Source organism: Haliotis asinina, chromosome 9 (assembly GCF_037392515.1).
Source record: "Haliotis asinina isolate JCU_RB_2024 chromosome 9, JCU_Hal_asi_v2, whole genome shotgun sequence".
Taxonomy (NCBI): Eukaryota; Metazoa; Mollusca; class Gastropoda; order Lepetellida; family Haliotidae; genus Haliotis; species Haliotis asinina.
The window spans coordinates 42,925,688-42,946,030 of record NC_090288.1 but is presented as its reverse complement, the minus strand read 5'-3'; the positions used below and the strand labels follow the sequence as shown (position 1 = coordinate 42,946,030).

The 20,343-nt window shown below is 39.1% G+C and overlaps 1 protein-coding gene across 3 annotated transcripts in view; it reads left to right on the top strand.

Annotated features, from left to right (window-relative positions):
• The window catches only part of LOC137296806 (plexin-A2-like), a 191,219-nt gene that overhangs the window by 39,917 nt on the left and 130,959 nt on the right, over positions 1 to 20,343 (top strand). For 2 of the 3 annotated variants that reach the window (XM_067828668.1, XM_067828665.1), the window contains exons 2-4: positions 6,175 to 7,315; positions 16,618 to 16,806; positions 18,389 to 18,517. In XM_067828668.1, coding sequence (XP_067684769.1) covers positions 6,209 to 7,315; positions 16,618 to 16,806; positions 18,389 to 18,517 — 1,425 coding nt within the window. In that variant the 5' untranslated portion in view covers positions 6,175 to 6,208. Of the gene's footprint in view, positions 1 to 2,263; positions 2,505 to 6,174; positions 7,316 to 16,617; positions 16,807 to 18,388; positions 18,518 to 20,343 lie in introns of those variants that run through there. The other variant, XM_067828666.1, reaches the window with a different exon arrangement.

Genomic DNA, 20,343 nt, shown 5'->3' with positions numbered 1-20,343 from the left:
GGTATGTGGTGGGTCTGAGTTGGAGAATTTCACACCTTCTATTTCTGTCGCCCCATTGGCTGGTGACTCCAGGTTTATTTACTGCGCATTTTTACACAATCCTGTTTTGATCAAATTACTGGATTAAAAAATGTAGTATCTCAGGAATTTGTCACTTCATGTGATGTAATTGAGTGAAGTGTGAAGATAATCATTTTGTAATGGAAAATATTAGAAAGAGGAATTCATGTATTATTTCCAATATAAGTAGTGCATTGTGATATATTACTCCATCATAGCAGAGTTAAGGTTTTAAAATTAAGCAGAAAAATCCAGGAAGTTTTTGTCATGGGTTTGAATCCAGGTCTGGAATTTTTGGTATCCTACGTTTGTCAGTTCCATCGTCATGGGTTCCAACAAAGCAATATGTGTCCATGTCACGTGAATCCATTTTTGTGACAACATGCTGACAGACTGTGATATGACTAAAAGACTATAAGATCTCCATTAAAGCAAACCCAGTTGCTGTTCATCAGCTTTGTATCTCTTGGGCCAGGAGAGGAGCGGATGGAAAAATGGAATGGAAACAAACACTGGATCAATTTAATGCAGCGATAATGTTGCATAAAACCCATGCAGCACCCCAGCAGCGGAACTGTGCTTCGTTCACGACGCTCGTCTGATATAGTGTGTCATCACAGTGTCATCAAGAACAGTCGTGTTACGATTGCCGCGTTATTGATCACCCGCTGAAATCACCATTTCAGAAAAAAACAAATATTACGGGGCTTAAAAAAGAGGTTTTCTGCATGAATCAATTCTCCTTTCTACATTTAGACAGTATTTTGTGCAACTCTGGTGCAAATCTAATCACCACCAGACTAATGCTATCAGATTCGTCATATATGCAATAATGCATAACTTTTTCCCCCCATTACCATGAACGCCCATAAAGACCAGATTAGCTGAATTGCAGAAATATTGAATTAATCGTAATTACTTCAATATCCTTCATATTCCAGTCAGATTATCATTGATTACTTAAAAGAAAAATGACGAAGAAAAAGAATAAAATGCATCCTATATTGAATATTTCATAATTGCTGTTTCTTTGAATGAAATGGTTTGTGATTCTACAAAGGCTGACTGCCAACAAAGCCTTCTGTGTATCTAAGTGTAGGACGGAGCCGTCAGCCGGTCATTAGAGCTCAATTATCTTAGCCCTTATTAATTGTAATTATCAAAAAGTGTGACGAGGACAGCCCTGCCACAGGTGCAGATAAAGTGAATTGTCTCATTAACGAGTAGTGATAGAGATGGTAGTTTTTGGTAGAGGATAAGCAGACTAGCAGTGCTGACTGACTTGGCTTCTTTGTCCAAGACTTTATGCAATCAATAGAGTTGAAACCTCCCTTACCAAAACACTGTGTGCTGCCAACCTGGCTTAGACCTCTCAAATTTGATTCCTGTGCAATTTTATCAAAATGGAATTCATGAAAATTTTCTGAGGCAGGAATATAGCCATGACAGGAGGTATTATCCAATTTTATGAAAATCAAGAAAAAAAGGGTCAAAATCTATCACATGCATGCTGTGAAATTTGCTGCACATTTCCATGAGGTATATCTAAAATTCATGAAGTTTTAAGCCTAGAAAATAGTGTATAGGCAGGCAATCGAAGAATTGCATGCACATGTGTGCACATATTGATAAATGGATTGTCAGAGATTTTGATTACACTTGTCTGGAGTCTATCTTAATGACAAAGGTCTGGCCAATTTCAATAGTCAGGAAGGAGAACTTATGAAGTCCTTAGTGTACGGTAAGTTTCATCACCGGACAGTGAAACCTTCAGGCCAGTACAGCACAGGGACATCTCCGTATCTAATTTCATTACCCTCCAATACAGCAGAATCATGCAAGACTCACAGATGCCATGATACCTACACAGACTATACATTGGAATTGAATTAACATCAACTGCAGCCCAGAGCATTTCAGCTGCTCCTTTCTGCCAGCTGACCGGTCCAACAATGCAGTGTTGGCTGAAAACCTGGGTATCATGATTATGTTCATTCTGAATATGTATTCTCTTGATTAGGCATTTCATTGATCCAGATTAAGCCTTGAAGTTGGACGAGCCTCAGGCATTCCAAGGCTAGCCCTTCAGTGTGAACTGTGTATTTAAGCATACCAGTAGGCAGAGTTGAGGGGCTCCCGTGGAGCATTCAGCCATAGCCTATCGGTCTGTCTGTCGCTCACTGGCGTAAGGCCAGTTTCAGACACTGTTACAGTGTGGTCTGTCGGCCCCGCAGTTATTGTGTTCACTCTGCGAGGCGTTCCACTCACTTCGGACCTGTCAAGGAGAGATCTCTGTGTATTTAGGTTGCTCTCGTCATAGGGAGTGGTGGAGCTTCATCTCGTGGATCTATTCTTGTGTGGATTATACATCTGGTTTCACTAGTGTTTTCTACAATGTGGATATCCCTTGTGTTGTGCTGTCGCTGACTTGGGAACTCACATAGGTCAGTCCTCATGTCTTTGTTTTGGTTTTCCATTTTTAATCAGTAACAAGTCGGTGATAACACTGATTTATTCTTTCACTGTGTTACATTGTATCTTCATCTGGGATATAAATACAGATATACCACAGTGTTGAGTCATGCGGGAGGCGTGCTCACTCCTGCCCTTCCAGGTTACAGTTGTGTTTATTCCGCCAGTTATTAATATTGTGGCTGAGATGCCTGCGTCTTGACATGCAAATGTGTCTTGTCAGGTAGTGTGGGAAACATCTATTCATCCATGTGAAGGATTTAGAACTCTGTGACATAGCTGACCTATTTAACACTGAGGAGCTAGGTGTGTGAGTGCAAACCGCTGGAGTTTGCCTCAAGACACGTGTGTAGCATGTTGGTCTAATACTCTCTGTTTATATTGTTACCAAGATATCAACTACTGTATTTAAACTCACTTTCCAGAATTACAGTTCACACTGATACCCTAAGAGAAAGTGAAGGATTTGTTTTAGTATCCCAGCTGTAATATAGTGTCCTTACTGTGGTAACTATTCAGTCATGAGACTTATCAATATTACACTCAGACAGGCCTCTCCTCTGTAGAATTTCTAATCATGATTAGCATGCTACATCATGCTTTATGCCCCTATCTCTGTGTTTAATCAAGTGTCATCTATTATCGTCTGGTTGGGGCAGTTTGTAGTTTGTTCTAAGCCCCATGATAGTGTTTGTACAATAAAAATTACCTTATCTGGTGGTTGCCTGTTGTCTCGTGAAACTACTTATTTTCTCCCTAAGTCTAGGTATACTACATAAACCACAAGCTTTAATGGAACTTTGACTAGACGTACTTGAAGAGTATTACTCAAGTCGGTATTGATAATACACTTTATCAGTAAAACACTCTGTTGGTTGATTTAGACAATAGCTTTTTGCTGGGTTAATTGAAGGTCGAGCTATCAGTTCCTCCTTGATGCATCTGCCTTCACTGACACCTTGATATCTGGAAAGGTTAAGGATGTTACGAATCTGTGCTAGTCACAAAGCTTTAATGTAAGTGATCTGTGTAGGTGAAGTGGTAGCTAGGTTTGTTGTGTTTGTCATAGTAGAGCATGTTCAGATAGATGGCAGGGAAGGATGTAAGATCTGAAGACATCAAACGACACCAGCTTCAAACATTTATGTGTCACATTTTCACTTTCTACTTGTCTTTGAAGAATTTCTTTTTTTGCTCACAATGTGTCAACAAAGCGTGAATAATGTTCTCATAATGAATTGCAGTATGATGTGGATTATTCTGTATCATGTCCTTGGAGACGAAGTACACCATCATGTGTTAGCATGGAAACATTCTCATTGTTTCCTAAAGATGTTGTCAGGTTGCCTTGTGGTTAAAGTGTTAGCTTATCACACCTAAAACTTCAGTTTGATTCTTCATGTGGATGGCCACCAGCTGGAATGTTGCTGCATTCGGCATTAAACTGTTAAACTAACTATTCTATCATGTCACTGGAATTTTAGAAAAAAAAACAACAGTTATGTGATGTTGCCAGAAAATTTTTAAAAAGTGGCAGTACAGCAGATCTGTTTTGGTTAAAGACCTGATAATGTATTTACTTTCTGTACACAAAAGTTCAAGATTTTTTGGTCAATTTGATATAAATTTGTCCTGCATCACTCTTGTTCAATCATGCACTAATTGTCTTAAAATCATGTTCACACCTTCAAACAATCAACACCAGGGTAAACCCCATTCACATCCTCTTGTTTATCTTTGACTATCCCCCTTCCATGCTGTCTGTTGATTACATCCCCTACCTCACCTGTCAAAGTGCTCCAGATGTATCTCTCCACACACTTGCAACAAAGTTACACAACCTGTGCTTATTCTCTCCTCTTTGTTTGATCACCATCTCAATCTCCTCCTTTCATTGTAAAGCGATATTGCTGTGTGCAGCGATGAAAACAGAATCCATATTTCTCTGCCAGCCTTTTGTACAAGCCTGTTTATTTTGTTGCTTGATATTTGAAGATGGTTTGTTAATGCTGCTGCATTGACACACAGCAAGACGATTCTCTCAAGTGAGAGTGGGCCGGTAGATACGAATATTATTCCATCTTAAACATACATCAGAACGATCAAGAACTTGCATGAGAAGACAGCATCGATTACATTTTGCATGATCACTGTTTGTTGAATAACCGTGGCTCAGACTGAGAGTATTATTGATACTTACATCAACGAACGTGGAATAACTCCCCTGCCTAATCAAGATGCGTATATCAATCTGTCGCTTTTATTACCTTTGTTTATGGTGGATCAATGGGTTTTGTCCAGCCAGTAATTATGTTCACAGACTGAAATAATCATATCTTTCCTTCCAGGTGTCTAATGTTGCCAATAATCTTCTGGAAATGTGTAGGGTTGTGTCAGCAGCCAGGTAAACGAGTCCAACCCATGGAGTTTGTTTACTGCTGCACGATGCATAGGGTTTGTGCAGTATCTGCAATCATTGATCTACCAGGAGCTGTTGTTGCGAGAACATTGTTGTGTGTGGGGTTGGCGCGAGACGTGATGCATGCATGCAATATTCATGCTGTAGGACATGTTATGGTTAAAGCTGATCTCAGGTGATTAATTAGCTCATTAGGAAGTCAAACATATTGTCTGGCGTCCTCTTGAGAAGGATGGGTAGGGGCGTTGCTGGAACAGCAGGGAGGTTATTGGAACAGCTTTGGATATTTCAGGTGGAATGGTTTAGACATGTAAAGCTGAGATTAGCACAGATTTGGAGGATTTAATCATGATCAGTGTCATGCATATTCGCAGGCTTTGTTGGTGTCCTTGTTTGAGCATCACTTCATCAGTCCTAAGTCAATAACATCGAAGGAAACCTGACTAAATCAGAAATATCTGTTCTGCTGAGGATGCAGTAACTGCATTAGACACTGACTTGAAGCTCCAGGGCTGATGCTAATTTGGACCTAACTGTGAGGGGCACAGAGACAGGTGTGCCGAGAAGACATACAAAGTTTGATGTTTGAGCTGGTGTTTTTTTTATGTCAACCCTTGTGGTTGTTAGTGTAGGGCAACTTGGACTTCAAGCTTCATTTGCCGGCGTGCTTGCTCATTGTGGGAAAGTAGTTCAAAATGTTTTTGTATGGGGTGATGAGGTAAGGGTGAAAAGAGATGATTTTTATGCGATGGTTCTGAGGTCGCTGATGTTGCATTTCTTGAAGGCAGGTGTTGTCAGTGTAATGATGGAAGGACAGACAGGAAAACAACTTTTTTTAAATAGATGGAATAGCAACGCATCTCATACCTATCCCACTGATGATTGAAGTCACTGTTTGACACCTTGTAAATCCCTAATGAGAGACAATACTGACAGAAGTTAATTTAGCATTTCTGTAGTATCTGCGTCATAGACACTCATAGCTGAGTTGTTAAAGTGTTCACGTTTCACATCAGACTGATAGTTTTATTCCCACTTGGTTCCATGTGTTAAGCCCATTCTTGGTATCACCATGAGAGCAAGCTTTATACAAGCAGTGTCAAGCCGTCCCCACTAACTTATTGTCATGCCAAAGGCATCAAGATTCTTCATGTGTATTTATATGAAATCTGATTTTAATAAATGTTAATGAAAAACTTAAAGAATTTTTATTATATTTTCAGGTTTAGATGAGATGGTGAGAGGTCAAGGACAACCATGACCCCCTGGCGAGTGCTTGTGGCAGTGACAATTATTTGTGTCATTTGCCCGTGTGTTGAACTATCTGCAGTCCGATATGAGGTAGCCAGATTTGAGGGAAACGAGGTTTTCAACCACCTTGTTTGGAACAGGGAAACCCAAACAATCTACATTGGGGCTGTGAACGTGATATACAAACTTGATCAAGATCTTAATAAGCTGACAAATGAAACCACAGGACCGAAGGAAGACAATCCAAATTGTCCGCCTCTTATATCAGAAAATATCTCAAAGTGTTCATTGAAGAGAACCAGAACTGATGCTTTCAACAAAATTTTGGTAATTGACTACACCCACCAACGTCTGATAGCCTGCTTTAACCTGTACCATGGCTACTGCGAGAAGTACCACCTTGATGACATAAAGAAGAAGGATGACATCCAGCATATCCCAATTGTATCCAATATGATCAATGCTTCGTCTTTCGCATTTATTGCTCCGGGACCTGCCAAGGAGCCAGGCGGCATTCAGGAGGAAGTTTTATACGTAAGCGCCACCTGGTCCACTCAGGGTCTTAAGGTATACCGTGATCAGGTGCCAGCTTTTGCCAGTCGAAATTTGGACACCTTCCGACTTGGAATCAAGAACTTCCGAAAATCAAGAATCGAGATTGAGTCGCAACAACGTGACACTTTTCCTGTTCGATATATTTACGGATTTGGATCAGGCAAGTTCAGTTATATGTTAACAGTCCAGAAACAAGGAGCCCAACTGGATAATTTTATCTCAAAAATATTCCGAGTGTGTCAAAACGATGCTGCATTTTACTCGTACACAGAAGTAGAGCTGAAGTGCATGCACCAGCAGACCCACTACAATATCCTGCGTGCTGCCTATGTTGGTAAGGCAGGCAAGAACCTGGCCCAGGGACTAAACATACCCACCGTGGAAGACGTCTTGTATGCAGTGTTTTCTCTGGGGGATAGTAATGCTGACACAGCTCTGTGTGTCTATCCTATGAGGGAGGTACATAAGTCATTCACAGAGAATATTCAGTCATGTTTCCAAGGCATTGGAAACACAGGACCCGACCATATTGTTGGTTCAGGAACATGTGTTAAAGCGGTAAGTAGTTTTCTTTATTAAAAATCTTACATTATGTTTGTTTGAGCAGTATGAATGGTCCAACAGTGTAATGCACTGCAGTAACGTTAAGAGTTGTGCCCCTTAGCTGTGTGAGGATCTGGTGTGGTGGTATTGAAACCTTGTATCAGGCCCTCAGCCTTTCTTGTCTTTCTCCAACGATGCTGGCAAACATGATATAACTAAATACTGTTGCAAGTGGTATTAAGCCCCAGTGTATCTGTCTCTATTGTCCCATTGTACATGACTGCCTGAGACAGAACTGCCGACTAGAAACTAAATGTAATTACATCCTCCTAGTAGCTATGTAAGATGATTTCAGATATCCTCTTGTGTAAGTCCACGTAATTGGACAGACTCATGATCTGTCTCGAGCAGCATATCAATCTCATTACAGCAATATGCCAACTTTCCACTCTGACCTTTGACACTTACCATAGCTGCCTGTCCTAGGTCATTTGACCCCCTTGGCATAATGCTTACAGCTCGAGTTGAATTGAAACGTGAGGCATATAGCGATTTTTGATTACTTACTCTTCGTCTCATTTAGGCCTGATCATGATATTGATTGGCTGCCTTGTACGTCTCATCCGAGCGTTATGAAATATTCATTATGTGGAAGAAAGCTTGTTATAGTTAAGGTGTCACTGAGATCGGACTGTCAATCAAGTCTATTGTATGTAAGCAAAGGACCAAATCTGTAATGTTTACATAGGTTTGAGTATTCATAGTGAAACGAGTGAAAATGAATGAGAAAAAGTGGGAAAAAATGCTGAATCAGGGAAACAGGATATGCATGAAATTGAGATTGTACCAATATGTTTTTCTGTGTAATGAAGTCTGGAAGGAAGTTTGAATGTAGATGTGTAGGAATGAATAAAATGTTTATCTTCAGTCAGAGTTTCTATGTTTGGAGTCAGGTTGACATTTTGGAGTTTATGGTCCTATCTCATAACACATGGTTAGTTTCTGAATGGCAGATTTGCCCTGATTGTGATCCCTGCTCTGTCAACACCAGGGCAATGCTTGTGGCTTACACCAAAATAGAAAACATTTTTCACTATTGACTGACACAGGTTCATGTGCTGTATGGCTGACTTCTCAGGACAAACAGACATGCTTTTATGCAGTAGAATTACTGCTGAAATACAAAGTGCGTTGAACCTCACTCACTCACTCACTCACTCACTCACTCACTCACTCACTCACTCCAAAAGATAAAATGACAAAATTATAGTCAGTATTTATGTAGTTTATGGAATATTGTCAAAATTTCTACCTGGAACTTTTGCATAATAAATATAATGTATCTTGTATCTGTCAGGTAAACGTTTAACTGTTAAGCTTCGTCTATCTTTAATTATTCTTTTACGTCCAGGACATGGTGTTCACCTGGTAAATTTGGTCCTGAAGCATTGCCATGTTTTCCAGATTCGATATTTGAATATGATCTAGACAGCACTTGTTTTATTCATGTCGACAAATCCGAATGTCTGTCAAGCTGTTCTCCATGCATGGAAATAGTCTATGGTTTGTTCTTTGAGAGTTATAGCCAGATAATGTGCTCTACATTCAATATGAGAGATCATAGTGACTGGAATATGTGTAGCATGGCTCATGCCACCGGCTGCAACTCTTTCCCTGTCAAATTTGTCATTGGATTAGCCATGAGCTTCAGTGTTTCATTCCACCAAGATCGGCACCTGATAAACTACCATCTTTCCAATGAACTGTCGAAGATCTCTGTGTTTCCTTGAGTCTGATCAAGATTGCACAAGGCTGGATCTTGTGATAACCTATTGAAGAAATCGATCGTCTGAAAGCCCTCACTGAGTGTAGATGTGTTTCTCTTCTCTCCTGAATTTCCATAAAGAGGTATTTTACGTTGGGGAACATCTCGTGATTAATCCTGTGTTTTTTTAAGCAGTGGCTGCCTATGGATTTGTTCCCTGGTTATGTTGATCTGTTTTTACAGCAAGTTCGCGTTAAACTTGAGTTGTAATCAATGTTAAAGATGCAGCTACCGATCGTAGACGTCAAAGACTCACCTCTGTAAATATTCCAAGTACGCTCACGACAGGCAATGCTGTCAACTCCTCTAGCCTTGAAACATGGCTGACAATGAAACCTTTTAATTTTTTTCATCCTTTCTCCTAGAGTCCATTTGTTTCATTTCCGCTTCTTCCCTTAATGCTAAACTTAGAATTTTGTATTTTGTTGGAACACATTGTAGAACACATTGTTTTATTGTTGACTAAGTCAAGGTTAAGGTTCCAAAGTGAAAAAACAAGAAAGTTTTTTATCAAGGAGAACAGATTCTCCACAGGGATCAAAGGCACTAACTATTTATGTTATAGTTCTAAATATATGGGGAAAAAAAACAAATAATAACCCATTCAGCTCAGTCATCTTAAGAAATTAATTTAGACTTGTAACAAATTTCGAAATGTTATTTTCAGTTTTGTATCCCTTTGCAGAGATGTTTCTCTGATAACATTTATGCACTCGCTCAACAGACAAGTAAAATGGTACAAATTTTTAACTTTCGCAATAATGATGTGAGAATAAGAAATCCTTTAAGTGCGTTTCTGCATTTTACACCGTAGTCTGTTGTGCCAGTCATTATATGTGGCAGTGATCAAGAAACTGGTAAATCAAGCCAGTGTTCAGAACCATGTTCATATTATTGATAAACTTTATGGAACTGTGGTTATGGACACTTATTCTGCTGAAGCTGAAAGCTGAAAAGACATAAGCAGACGCCATCAGTAACTCATAATAACGATAATGTTTAAAACGTGCCTCTCCAGGCTTAGGTGTCCTGCTGAAAGCATAACATTTTATCAGTATTACCCCAGATAACCCAAGCTGACTGTTGGGCACTGGCGAGTAAAAACAGTCACACAACTTATTTCACCGGGTACCCATTTTTGGCTAGGTGAATAGAGGCAGTTTTGAACAAACTCACATGCCTTAGGTGATACAACATGTGTTTCGTTATGGAGCAGGGCTGAACTCCAAGAAGTCCAAGTCAAGCTGTCACAAACATCACCCATCCAAGGACTCTTCCAGCCCAACCCATCCTCGATATCTCCAGGGTATACGTTCCGATAAGTCTCCACTATACCCTGGACGCATCTACGGCTCTGCCCGATAAATTTGTTACCTCCATTTGCTGGCTCCGCCTTCTCACAGTAGCCAATCAGCTAGGCCGCCATTATATCTGATCTTGCCAGCGTCAACAAAGGTAGCGGTCGCAACTGCAAAGGTTTGCTCGCTGTGGGTCCCAGATTTTAGGGAAATCATACAAACAAATTGACAGGTCTGAAACTTTAAAACAACATATGCAAGAACGCCTTCTACCTCTGCCAGAGAACCTCTGCATGGTTTCTGTTGCCAAGTATAATCGGTTAGATAATTAAAAAAACGAAAGTGAGTTGTGATTGGTTCGCCCAACTTCCCAGCGTAGACACCTGACTGGATCAAAAGACAGTCAAGGGAGGTAATAAATTTATCGGGCAGAGACGTAGATGCGTCCAGGGTATAGTGGAGACTTATCGGAACGTATACCCTGGAGATATCGAGGATGAGCCCAACCTTGCTTAACTTTAACTGATTGTGACCTGTGCACCATGCACAAGACCACATGCCATCAGCGGCAGACACAACTTAGATGTTCCCCAACAAATCCAAAGCTCAGTTTGAATTCAGTTTACGTGAGATAAGTGAGTCTTGTTTTAGATTGATATGAGTGTCTGATTTCTTTTTTTGTCAAGCGCCACACTGTCTCCATTGATTTTTTTCAAAACCTATCTAGTTTATGAGCCAAGCAAGTCCACCAGCTGTAATCAACACTGTATTAGAAAATGTAAATAAGTAGAAAGAGAAATGTATAGTGTGACAACAGACATCACTGATAATGTCAGTGTCTACAGATTGAATGACTGACTCAGCATATTTTCCTTATGGTTCGTGAGTGAAGCGAGGTGGTAGCCTTGTGGTTAGAGTGTGCTCTCATGACACTGAGGACCTGGGTTCAATTCCCCACATGGATGCAATGTGTGAAGCCCATTTTTTCATACTCACTCACTCACTGATTAGTTCAGAGTTGACCCAGGAACTTTGCAGTCATCTTGTCTCAGATTGTGAAAGAAGCATTCCTTTTGGACTGTTTTGGCTACATTCTGTCTGCTCTTTGAAACCTGATCCAACTCGACTCAACAGGGGTCAAGACTGACCTTATCATCAAAGAAAGGTCAAAGTAGATTGTCAAATATTTACCTTCTTAAGAATTTACAGAGCAGAGGGTCTTTCATAAGTGGAGCAGTATTTCTGTGGGTCACATTAACTGAAGCCAGATGTATCCATGGAATGTCAATTTGGTGGAAATGTAAGCAAGATTTACATTTATCATACAGAAAGCATGTTTAAGGAATTTATGAAACTAGAAGTGGTTTATAATTTGTTTTGAAATGGCAAGCTACCAGTCCTGTAAAGGAGAAGTCTTTTAAAAGTTTTTTTTAAGCACTAGTATCCAGAACACTGCTTTCTGAAACTGATGAGTTAGCAAATATTGCTGATGCAGTGGTCAAAATTTCATGCAGGGTTAGGGGCAGAAATAAATATATGTAAGCCCTGAGTAAGTATATTTATCACCAGTGAATATCTCATTTACATGGTAGGAGTCCAATGGTCAGTTTTGTAATTGAGCTGTTTGCTAGTTTTACCAACAGTCTGGGTTCTGTTCCAGAGCTGGTATAGTGGAGACTGCCGAAAGAAATGCAGTACTGCCTCATACAGTGTGAAATCTCTGTTCACCCACTGACTTTCAAAGGTTTCCAATAGCGTCTATGGTTGTGAGGAATAGTCAAATCAGTTCACGATGGTCGGTGGTTCTGTAGTGTAGTAACACTCAATTACCAAAGAGATGTGGTTTATATCAACTTGTAGTACCCTAACTAATATCTTTGTGCTCTTGGATTTTCCATGCACAGATCTATCATTGTGGATGTTGTGGATTTGAGAAATTGGGAAATAATGATACAGCTACCATGATGACACTATCTCTCGACAGTAACAGCAGCGCCTCGTAAACACCTTTCAATTCAGAGTTAGTCGAATTGTTTTTCTTCCACAAGTTGCACATCAATACAACTTTCTTAAATAATCAATTTAAATTGAATGAAATCTTCCATTTTGAGGCCTATTATTGATTCAAGTTGTTGAGTGCAGGTTTTCAGTATTGAATAAAGATCTATTCCCATCCCCTATTCTTTCGATCAATGTGCTTGATTAAGTGTTACTGAAAACAGACCATATAAAAAATAGTTTGGGTACTTTTTGGACAAGAAATGCTCTCAGTAGCTAATAATCTCTTATTCTGGATCCAGCCTTCTTAACTTGTTGCAAACAAGAGCTTAAAATATTTTATAACACAATTTCTAAATGCATTAAATACTTTTGAGATTTATAGGCATTATTCCAAGTTTAATAGCCTAAAGTTAGCTGATTGTTATATTCTGTTTATCATGACATTGAAGGAGGCTTCTTAAGCTTTAATTGGAAAAATATTCCTTTGCAAAAAGATGAAAACAGTCATTTGTTCTGCACGAAAGAGGCTTGGTATTATATTCAGAAATTTGCACTGTTCCCCACCATTCTGGCGACCACAACAAAATGCTATTATTCAAACTCAGGTCTGTCTCAACATAGCAAATTAGGTTCGCTTTTTTCCATTTGGAATTGATTATATAGACTTTGTATGGAAATTGAAGGGGGTATTCTTACAACACCAGGGAAATTAACTGGTATAGAAGGAGTTTTCTTTCAGTGGCCCACAAGTGATAGGTAGCAAGACGATGCATTTCATTTCACGCTGTCACCTTTCATCTTGAAAATGATGGTATTGACACGTTCTCCAAAAGGATTTTGTGTATTTCTCAATAAAAATGTGCTGGATCTACCTTGGCAGTCAGTAGACCAAAATATCTTAGCATTAGCTGGGAAAAAACATGAATAAAATATGTAATTGTTCGTGGTTTCCAGACAATAATCACAATATCACGATTAACAAGTGCTAGCTCCAAGATGTGTTACGTTGAGAAAACACTTTGGTTCAAGGCCTCACAGAGTTGACAGTCGTAAGAAGAAAATACCCATTAATATTTTATCTGATGTTGTTGGAACAGTCGTGAAAGTGAGAAAAGCTTGAAGTGTTGCAGCCGTAAGCGTGGACGTAATTTGTCATTCCTCAGCTGAACAACAACAAACATTGGCTTTATAATTGTTCTCAACACAATGTCCATGCATAACTAATTACTTTGCGAGACTTTAACCTTTTCACTTTAAAATTGAGACATTTTATTACAGACTGTCTGCCACATTTCATATCTTATTTCTGTGCCTGTTTACAACCCTTAGGGATGAGATTGAGCAGATGGAAAAGGCATCAGATGTAGTTAGTTAAGAAAGTCTTGTATATCAACTCATCGCCAGCGTGAAATGTGAGCAGTGTGGATTATCTATGCTGGTAGATTAGGGATGAGGTAAACGCGATCCATTAAGTTTATAACTCATAAAATGACCGTCTGCTACAGGGTATTTTTTCACTTGTGAAATTGAATGCGTTGCCAATGGTGACATTAATGTGGATTATTACTGATGACATTGATGTCAGTAGGAACAGTGAGAGCAATTACAGTTGTGAACAATGTGGAATATTACAATGTTGCTAACACTGATGAGATCGTTTAAATAATTATGACAGAAGTGTTGATAATGCTCACTGACAGCCACTGTAACAATGGAAAACAAAAAACAACAAAGGTATTCACATCACAACAAAATTTATTTATGGACGTTTCTTATCACTATTAAATATGACAAAAAGATTGTTAACAATGGCAGTAATATGGCAGTAATATGAAAACTGAAAACAGCTGTGATGAAGGACCAATACTTTTTGCAATTACGAAGAAAACACAGACATTGATGACTTGCCTATTGGAGGAGATAGCAGCAAAGGTGAAAATACTGTTGAATTCTGGAATAAAGAAGAGAAAAAGGTTAAAGTAATATCTTTTGAACTGAAACTTTGAAAGGCTTTTGGACAGAAATATTCATGCCAGATCTATTATTTATACTCTTTTGATAGATATGTAAGTGAACGTTTCTGATAAGACTTGTGTATAATGGCACCAAATATTGCAGCATTATTCAAGGGAGATGTACAAAGAGAAATATTTAGCAAGTCAATTGCAGCTCTTCAGATTTGAACAGGAAACCTTTGTTGACAGTTGTTCATTTTCAGATTAATTCTTCTGCACATTTTATAACCTCTTAAATATTACATGAGAATCTGAGCTTGTCAATTGGAAATAAATGGAAAGTAAACCCCACACCAGCTTTGCTTTCAAGATCTCTCAATGTCCTCTAAATGGCAGTCGATTTTCTATAGAATTACTTCAGGTTCTGATAACGAAATCACTCATGGCCAGAACATTCTACCACTGTATCGGTTAACTTTGATCATTTTTTCCCTGCCTTGTAGGGGAAAAACTGATCAATCCTATTTCACCTAGTAACCTGAGTCTACTACTTTGTATCAACACTCACACTTTTTGATGTGACCCTGAATGTGTTGCTGAAATAGTGATTGGGAATGTTGTGTGCTGCAGTTTGGACGGGTATTGAGGGTGCTACTGGTGCACGGTTAGGGTTGGACAGGAAATTAGGGCTGGCACAGGAAGTTGGTAGGAAGAGGGGCCCTGGTAGGCATCCTGTGACGCATGTCACCTGGCCGCGAGTGATACCTAGGACAATGGCAGAGTTAATGACAACTGATCAATCGCTGGCCTTTCCTTTTATTCGGAATCAATGAACATGAGGAACTATTGCTCTTAGCCAATGAAAATCAATCACGGTATTTGAGTTGGTACGCTTTTAGCAAGCTCGACACATGCAGTATGTGATCTATGAATTGAAAAACAATTTATTAAACAAAGATCGTGCTACGCCTTCGGATGCCAATTGTAACAATTGATTACACAGAATTGCCTGGGGAAACCAGGTTTCCCTGCTTCCCTCCAGTACATTGCAATTGGTGGTGACAGGATGACCACTCACCACAGCAAATGTGTATCAATCTCTCTGTACTCTCACTCAGTGGCTGCACAGATAATAATGTTTGTACCAGTCAACAGATCATTGATATCAGTGTATAGCCTCAGGAGGTCAAAGTTATTATGATAACAAACAGTCAGTGGTCATGTTATTGTTCTATTAATCCTTTTTTAAGATGCAGTAATGACAATAGTGTATCAAATAGAGCATTATGATGGTATTTTGACGTTAGTTTTTTAATTTGTTAGCCAGATGTATTCTGTTGGTTTTTGAATGTCATGTTGTGTGAAAGTTAAGGCTACAGCTCAGGATAGTATTTTGCTATGGACCTGAAGAAATTTTATTTAGTTAATATTAAGGTTAAAGTTGGCTTTAGGGATTTGGATCTTTTAGGAAATTTCAGGATAAGGGGAGGTTTTTGCTTATAATGTTAGGTACTTCCACATTGGTGTTATTTTTTTCATGATATTCTTTGTTTCTGTCATTTGAAAAGATCAAGTATTGAATGCATGCTCACTCACTCACTCACTCACTCTCTCACTCACCGACATCATTTCCAGAATCTTCTTTGATTGTCAAAAGTTTGCAATGAGTAATAACCACATCTAGACTCTAGAGACCCGTGAAGGTCTTGGGGTAGAATAGGCCTTCAGCAACCTATGCTTGCCATAAAAGGTGACTATGCTTGTCGTAAGAGGCAACTAACAGGATCAGGTGGCCAGGCTCGCTGACTTTGTTGACACACGTCATCGGTTCCCATTTGCGCAGATCGATGCTATGTTGTTGATCACTGGATAATCTGGTCAAGACTCGATTATTGACAGACCACTGCCATATAGCTGGAATATTACTGAGTGCGGCGTAAAACTAAACTCACTCATTCACTCACTCACTCACGACACTAGATGACCATGGTGTGTCTCATTCTTCACACTTTCAAACAATGATTTGTCTGTTCCAAGCTCAGTCGACATACAGGCATAGTGATACTGGAACCATGGAACCAGGAGCATCTGACTCACAATCTTACTCCATGTGGAGAAGAAATGTAGTATTATGTTGAAGAATGAAAGAAATAGCTGAGTCAGTAATATCGTGGTTGGTTTAGATGTTAAGAAAACTCAGAAATGAAGCAATTTTGACATGTATTTTTGTAATTGCAGAATTTCAACATTACTGATGACTACTGCGGTGAACACGACATCAACAACCCCATCGATGGCAACAAACCGATCACTGCAGATGCTGCTCTGAGATTTGGCTCACATACGAATGTGACGGCCATTACTGTCGCCATAACCCACGATTACACTGTAGCATTCGTGGGGACGAGTAGAGGAAATATAATTAAGGTTTGTTTTTTGGATGCATAAAAATGCAAACTTTCTTTTCTTGCCTTGATCAATTTACAACTTTCAAGTTCCATTTAGCAATCAGAAAAAAGTACTTTTAATCTTTTGTATGTGCAAAATTGATTTGTTTAGGATCTTTTGAACTCAGCACCACATCGTAGGATCAAATACACAATTTTTGAAGAAAAAAATACCATGAATTTAGCATTCAGATGGGGTTTCAGTGGGAAGAATGTCACTATTTTATATGAAACTGATTTGAATTTAATGTAATTTGAGATGGCTATGAATGCCGTATATCTGTTCCAGTCGTTTAGAGTCCTTGCCGTGTATGTCAGCAGACTGTGTGATGTAGGTTATGTTCAAGGTGATGCTGTACACATACTTACAGGACATCAATTCCTACACTTTACATGTCCCTTGGGAATACCAGGGCTCAAATACCGCTAAAACTCTTTGCCCAGGATCTTTGAAAATTGAGATGTAAACTATTGATTTTTGCCAGAAAAGGACATTTTAAATCGGGCTTTGTTCTTTTGACAAAGCTGGAGTGCTTGTACAAATTGTCTCCTACACTTAATGGTTTTGAGTGAAATGGTATGGAATTTCTGCACTAGAAGCTTCATCGTATGTACACTGAAGAGTTGTATGGCTGGCTGATCCAATTCCGAAATCTGATTTGATGCAAGTACATGTTACCTCGCCACTCATATTTCCAGCACTCACAGGGGATGCTTAAATCACATCCATTATGAATATATTGAAAAGAATGCTTGTATAAGTAATCACTTGGGTGAGAAAAGGTCTAAGTAAATACCTCTCATCAGGATGGAAAGGTCATCACCGAGTTAGCTGCTTAAAGTTTCATTTGTCAACAGCTGAAGATGTGCCAGCAATAGTTTTGAACGCTTTTAACTGATCCAAGTCCTTTAACACTTTGTAAAGTTCCATTCCCAGTTTGGGAAATGTGTTACAGATGTTGTCAGCTAGTTGTTTTTTAAGGACCATTATAGCTTGAGTATAAATGACCTGACAGTAAGGGCTGTTGGTCCCTGTTAGTGCTCCTAAATGAGTGCTTGCAGTCACAAGGGTACAACCTTGATAATTCTTTTGGTGTTATTGAGCTACGTTATACATCCTTTCTTATGTGGCTGATTGCCAATTTCGATCTCAATATGTAGTATTCCTACTTTTGATATGACCCCTTAATATTTGAATAAAATACGAAATATGTTTGCTTTAACATACTGGCTCTCTGCTTCCTTGTTTTTATCATTTCAGTTTTGAGGCATGTTGTTCATAAATTTTGTCTAGTTAAGGTTAAGTAGCTTACTGGGTCAGTGCTCAAATTCATTGCAACTGACCTACAGAATTTCTTATCCGCCAGGATGAAAAGGTCCTGAGTTTGAATCCAGTGTTAATCCTTGGTTTGCCAGCACCTTCTACAAAGCTGTTTGAATGTCTGCAGAAAGGATCACTTTGGAATTTCCTCTCACACATAGCTAGCTTCAAACTGGATCCCCTCTTGATGCAGTTTCTGCTATTTGGACGGGAAATGACCACTGGTGTTGCTACATTCCAGGTGACTATAGAGAATAGGAAGGTAGCATCGGTGTACGACAACATCACTGTACAGGAAGGAAGTAGAGTCAACGCAGATATCCGCATGGATGATCAGAAGCTTCATCTTTACGTCATGACGGAGAAAAGGGTAAGTGTTCACTTTTTTCAAACACACTACATGACAGAAATATGTTCCATCCTTTCTGAAACAAAATATTCTAACCCTGATAGTCCTAGCTACTGACAACATTCCTAAACCTCAAGTCTTCCTCTGTATTTTCTGTATTTTTTTGCAAATCAACATTTTTTTGTACATATGGAGAAATCAGCCTGTACTGTGCTTAAACTGTCTGTTTTCTTGATATGTCTTGTGTATGCCATTACGGGAAGAAAACAAGATGGATATTACTGATGGACCCAGAGAAGAAGACTTGAGACCAGACTATACATTACATCACAATTAAAGTGAAAGTTTGACATATGCATCAGTTTGCAGGTTCTATAAATACTTTCTTACTTTTTGACATTTTATGGATAAGTCCAACCAACAGGGATGCCACTCCTTGCCGCTATATATATATATATAGAGTGTTTCACCAGTATTTGATGAGCAATCTGTCTTCAGAATAGTGCTTCTAGACGTGTTGCACAGTTCGTCGGTACATGATAACAGATTGAGTTAAAGCAGCGATATACGGATTACTTTGCTTCATAACAGATTGAGTTAAAGCAGCGATATACGGATTACTTTTCTGAAGCAACCGTTCACAAATGTCAACTAGAAATTGTAACTTTGTTCTCAACCTATTATCCAAGTTCACAATGCAAGCAGATAAAGATAAACCTTAATTTGTAGGAACTGAAGCAATAGCAAAGGACAGGGGGCCGTAAATCGTGAGACAAGCAATATAGAGGTGATTGGTCACGTCAGACGACCTTCTTGCTTATGATGACTGACTCAGCCTATGCTCATTGCATTGAGATGGCCAATATCCCCATTGAAGTCTCTCTGAGTCGTAGCCACTTGATCTGGCCTTATCGAACGGCCCCCCGTAACGAGAGGATCAGATTAAGAAGATGATTACAAATTTGATTATCACAGACACAAACAGTCCAGACTTAACAAATGTATCTAAGCTGTCTCAAAGGTAAAGACCGCTATGCTTTGTGAAACAGCAGCCATTGTTTACAGTCGTGTGAGACCATCATTTTTCCATGTCAGGTTGGCAAAGATGACAAATTATTTTCAATTTTGCTTCAAGGGTGTTGTTTCCTCATCTCAGCTTTCACTAATAGCTTCCTTTCATCATCGTAAATGTTGAGCGAGGATGTTAGGTATATCATGTTTGATGTTGAGGTATATTGTAGGACTGTATCGATGTCTGTGTTGCAGAGAAATTGTTCCTGACAAGGCATCCCTGATTTTTGACTTGGTTGTATTTTTTCCAGGAATAGCTGGTTGTTATGTTGACAGTGCATAGAACAAGATATGCCTCATGACTAGCTCATGATGGGGTGGTCATCCTGCAAGTCATTTTGTCTGTGTTATCAAACTGATGATGCATAAACATTGGTGAGGAAATAAGGTCAATGGCAGAGTTTTAGAAAACTCCAAACAGTGTCCAGTGAGGACATGCCAGGAATAAGTTTAAGACATGTTGCCATTTTGAAATAAAATCTGGTTCCATGACATCTAAATCCTGTTCCTGCTTGGCTACCAGACATGCCATAAATGAGTTTGGTTTCATGTGAGCAACATCTATCGGTTATGATATAAGATGTTCTTTTCATGTTGAGTATTTTGGGAATTTAATCAGCAAGGACAATCATGTAATGGGATGTGAAGCAGGGCTGTATGGTCTGACTGTTGATAAGAAATTTAATTTCACGGCCAATACTTAAGTAATTATTCAAATTCGATTTTTAGCCATGAAGTAAATCATTGCAAATCACTATTCTGATTTCAATCAGATA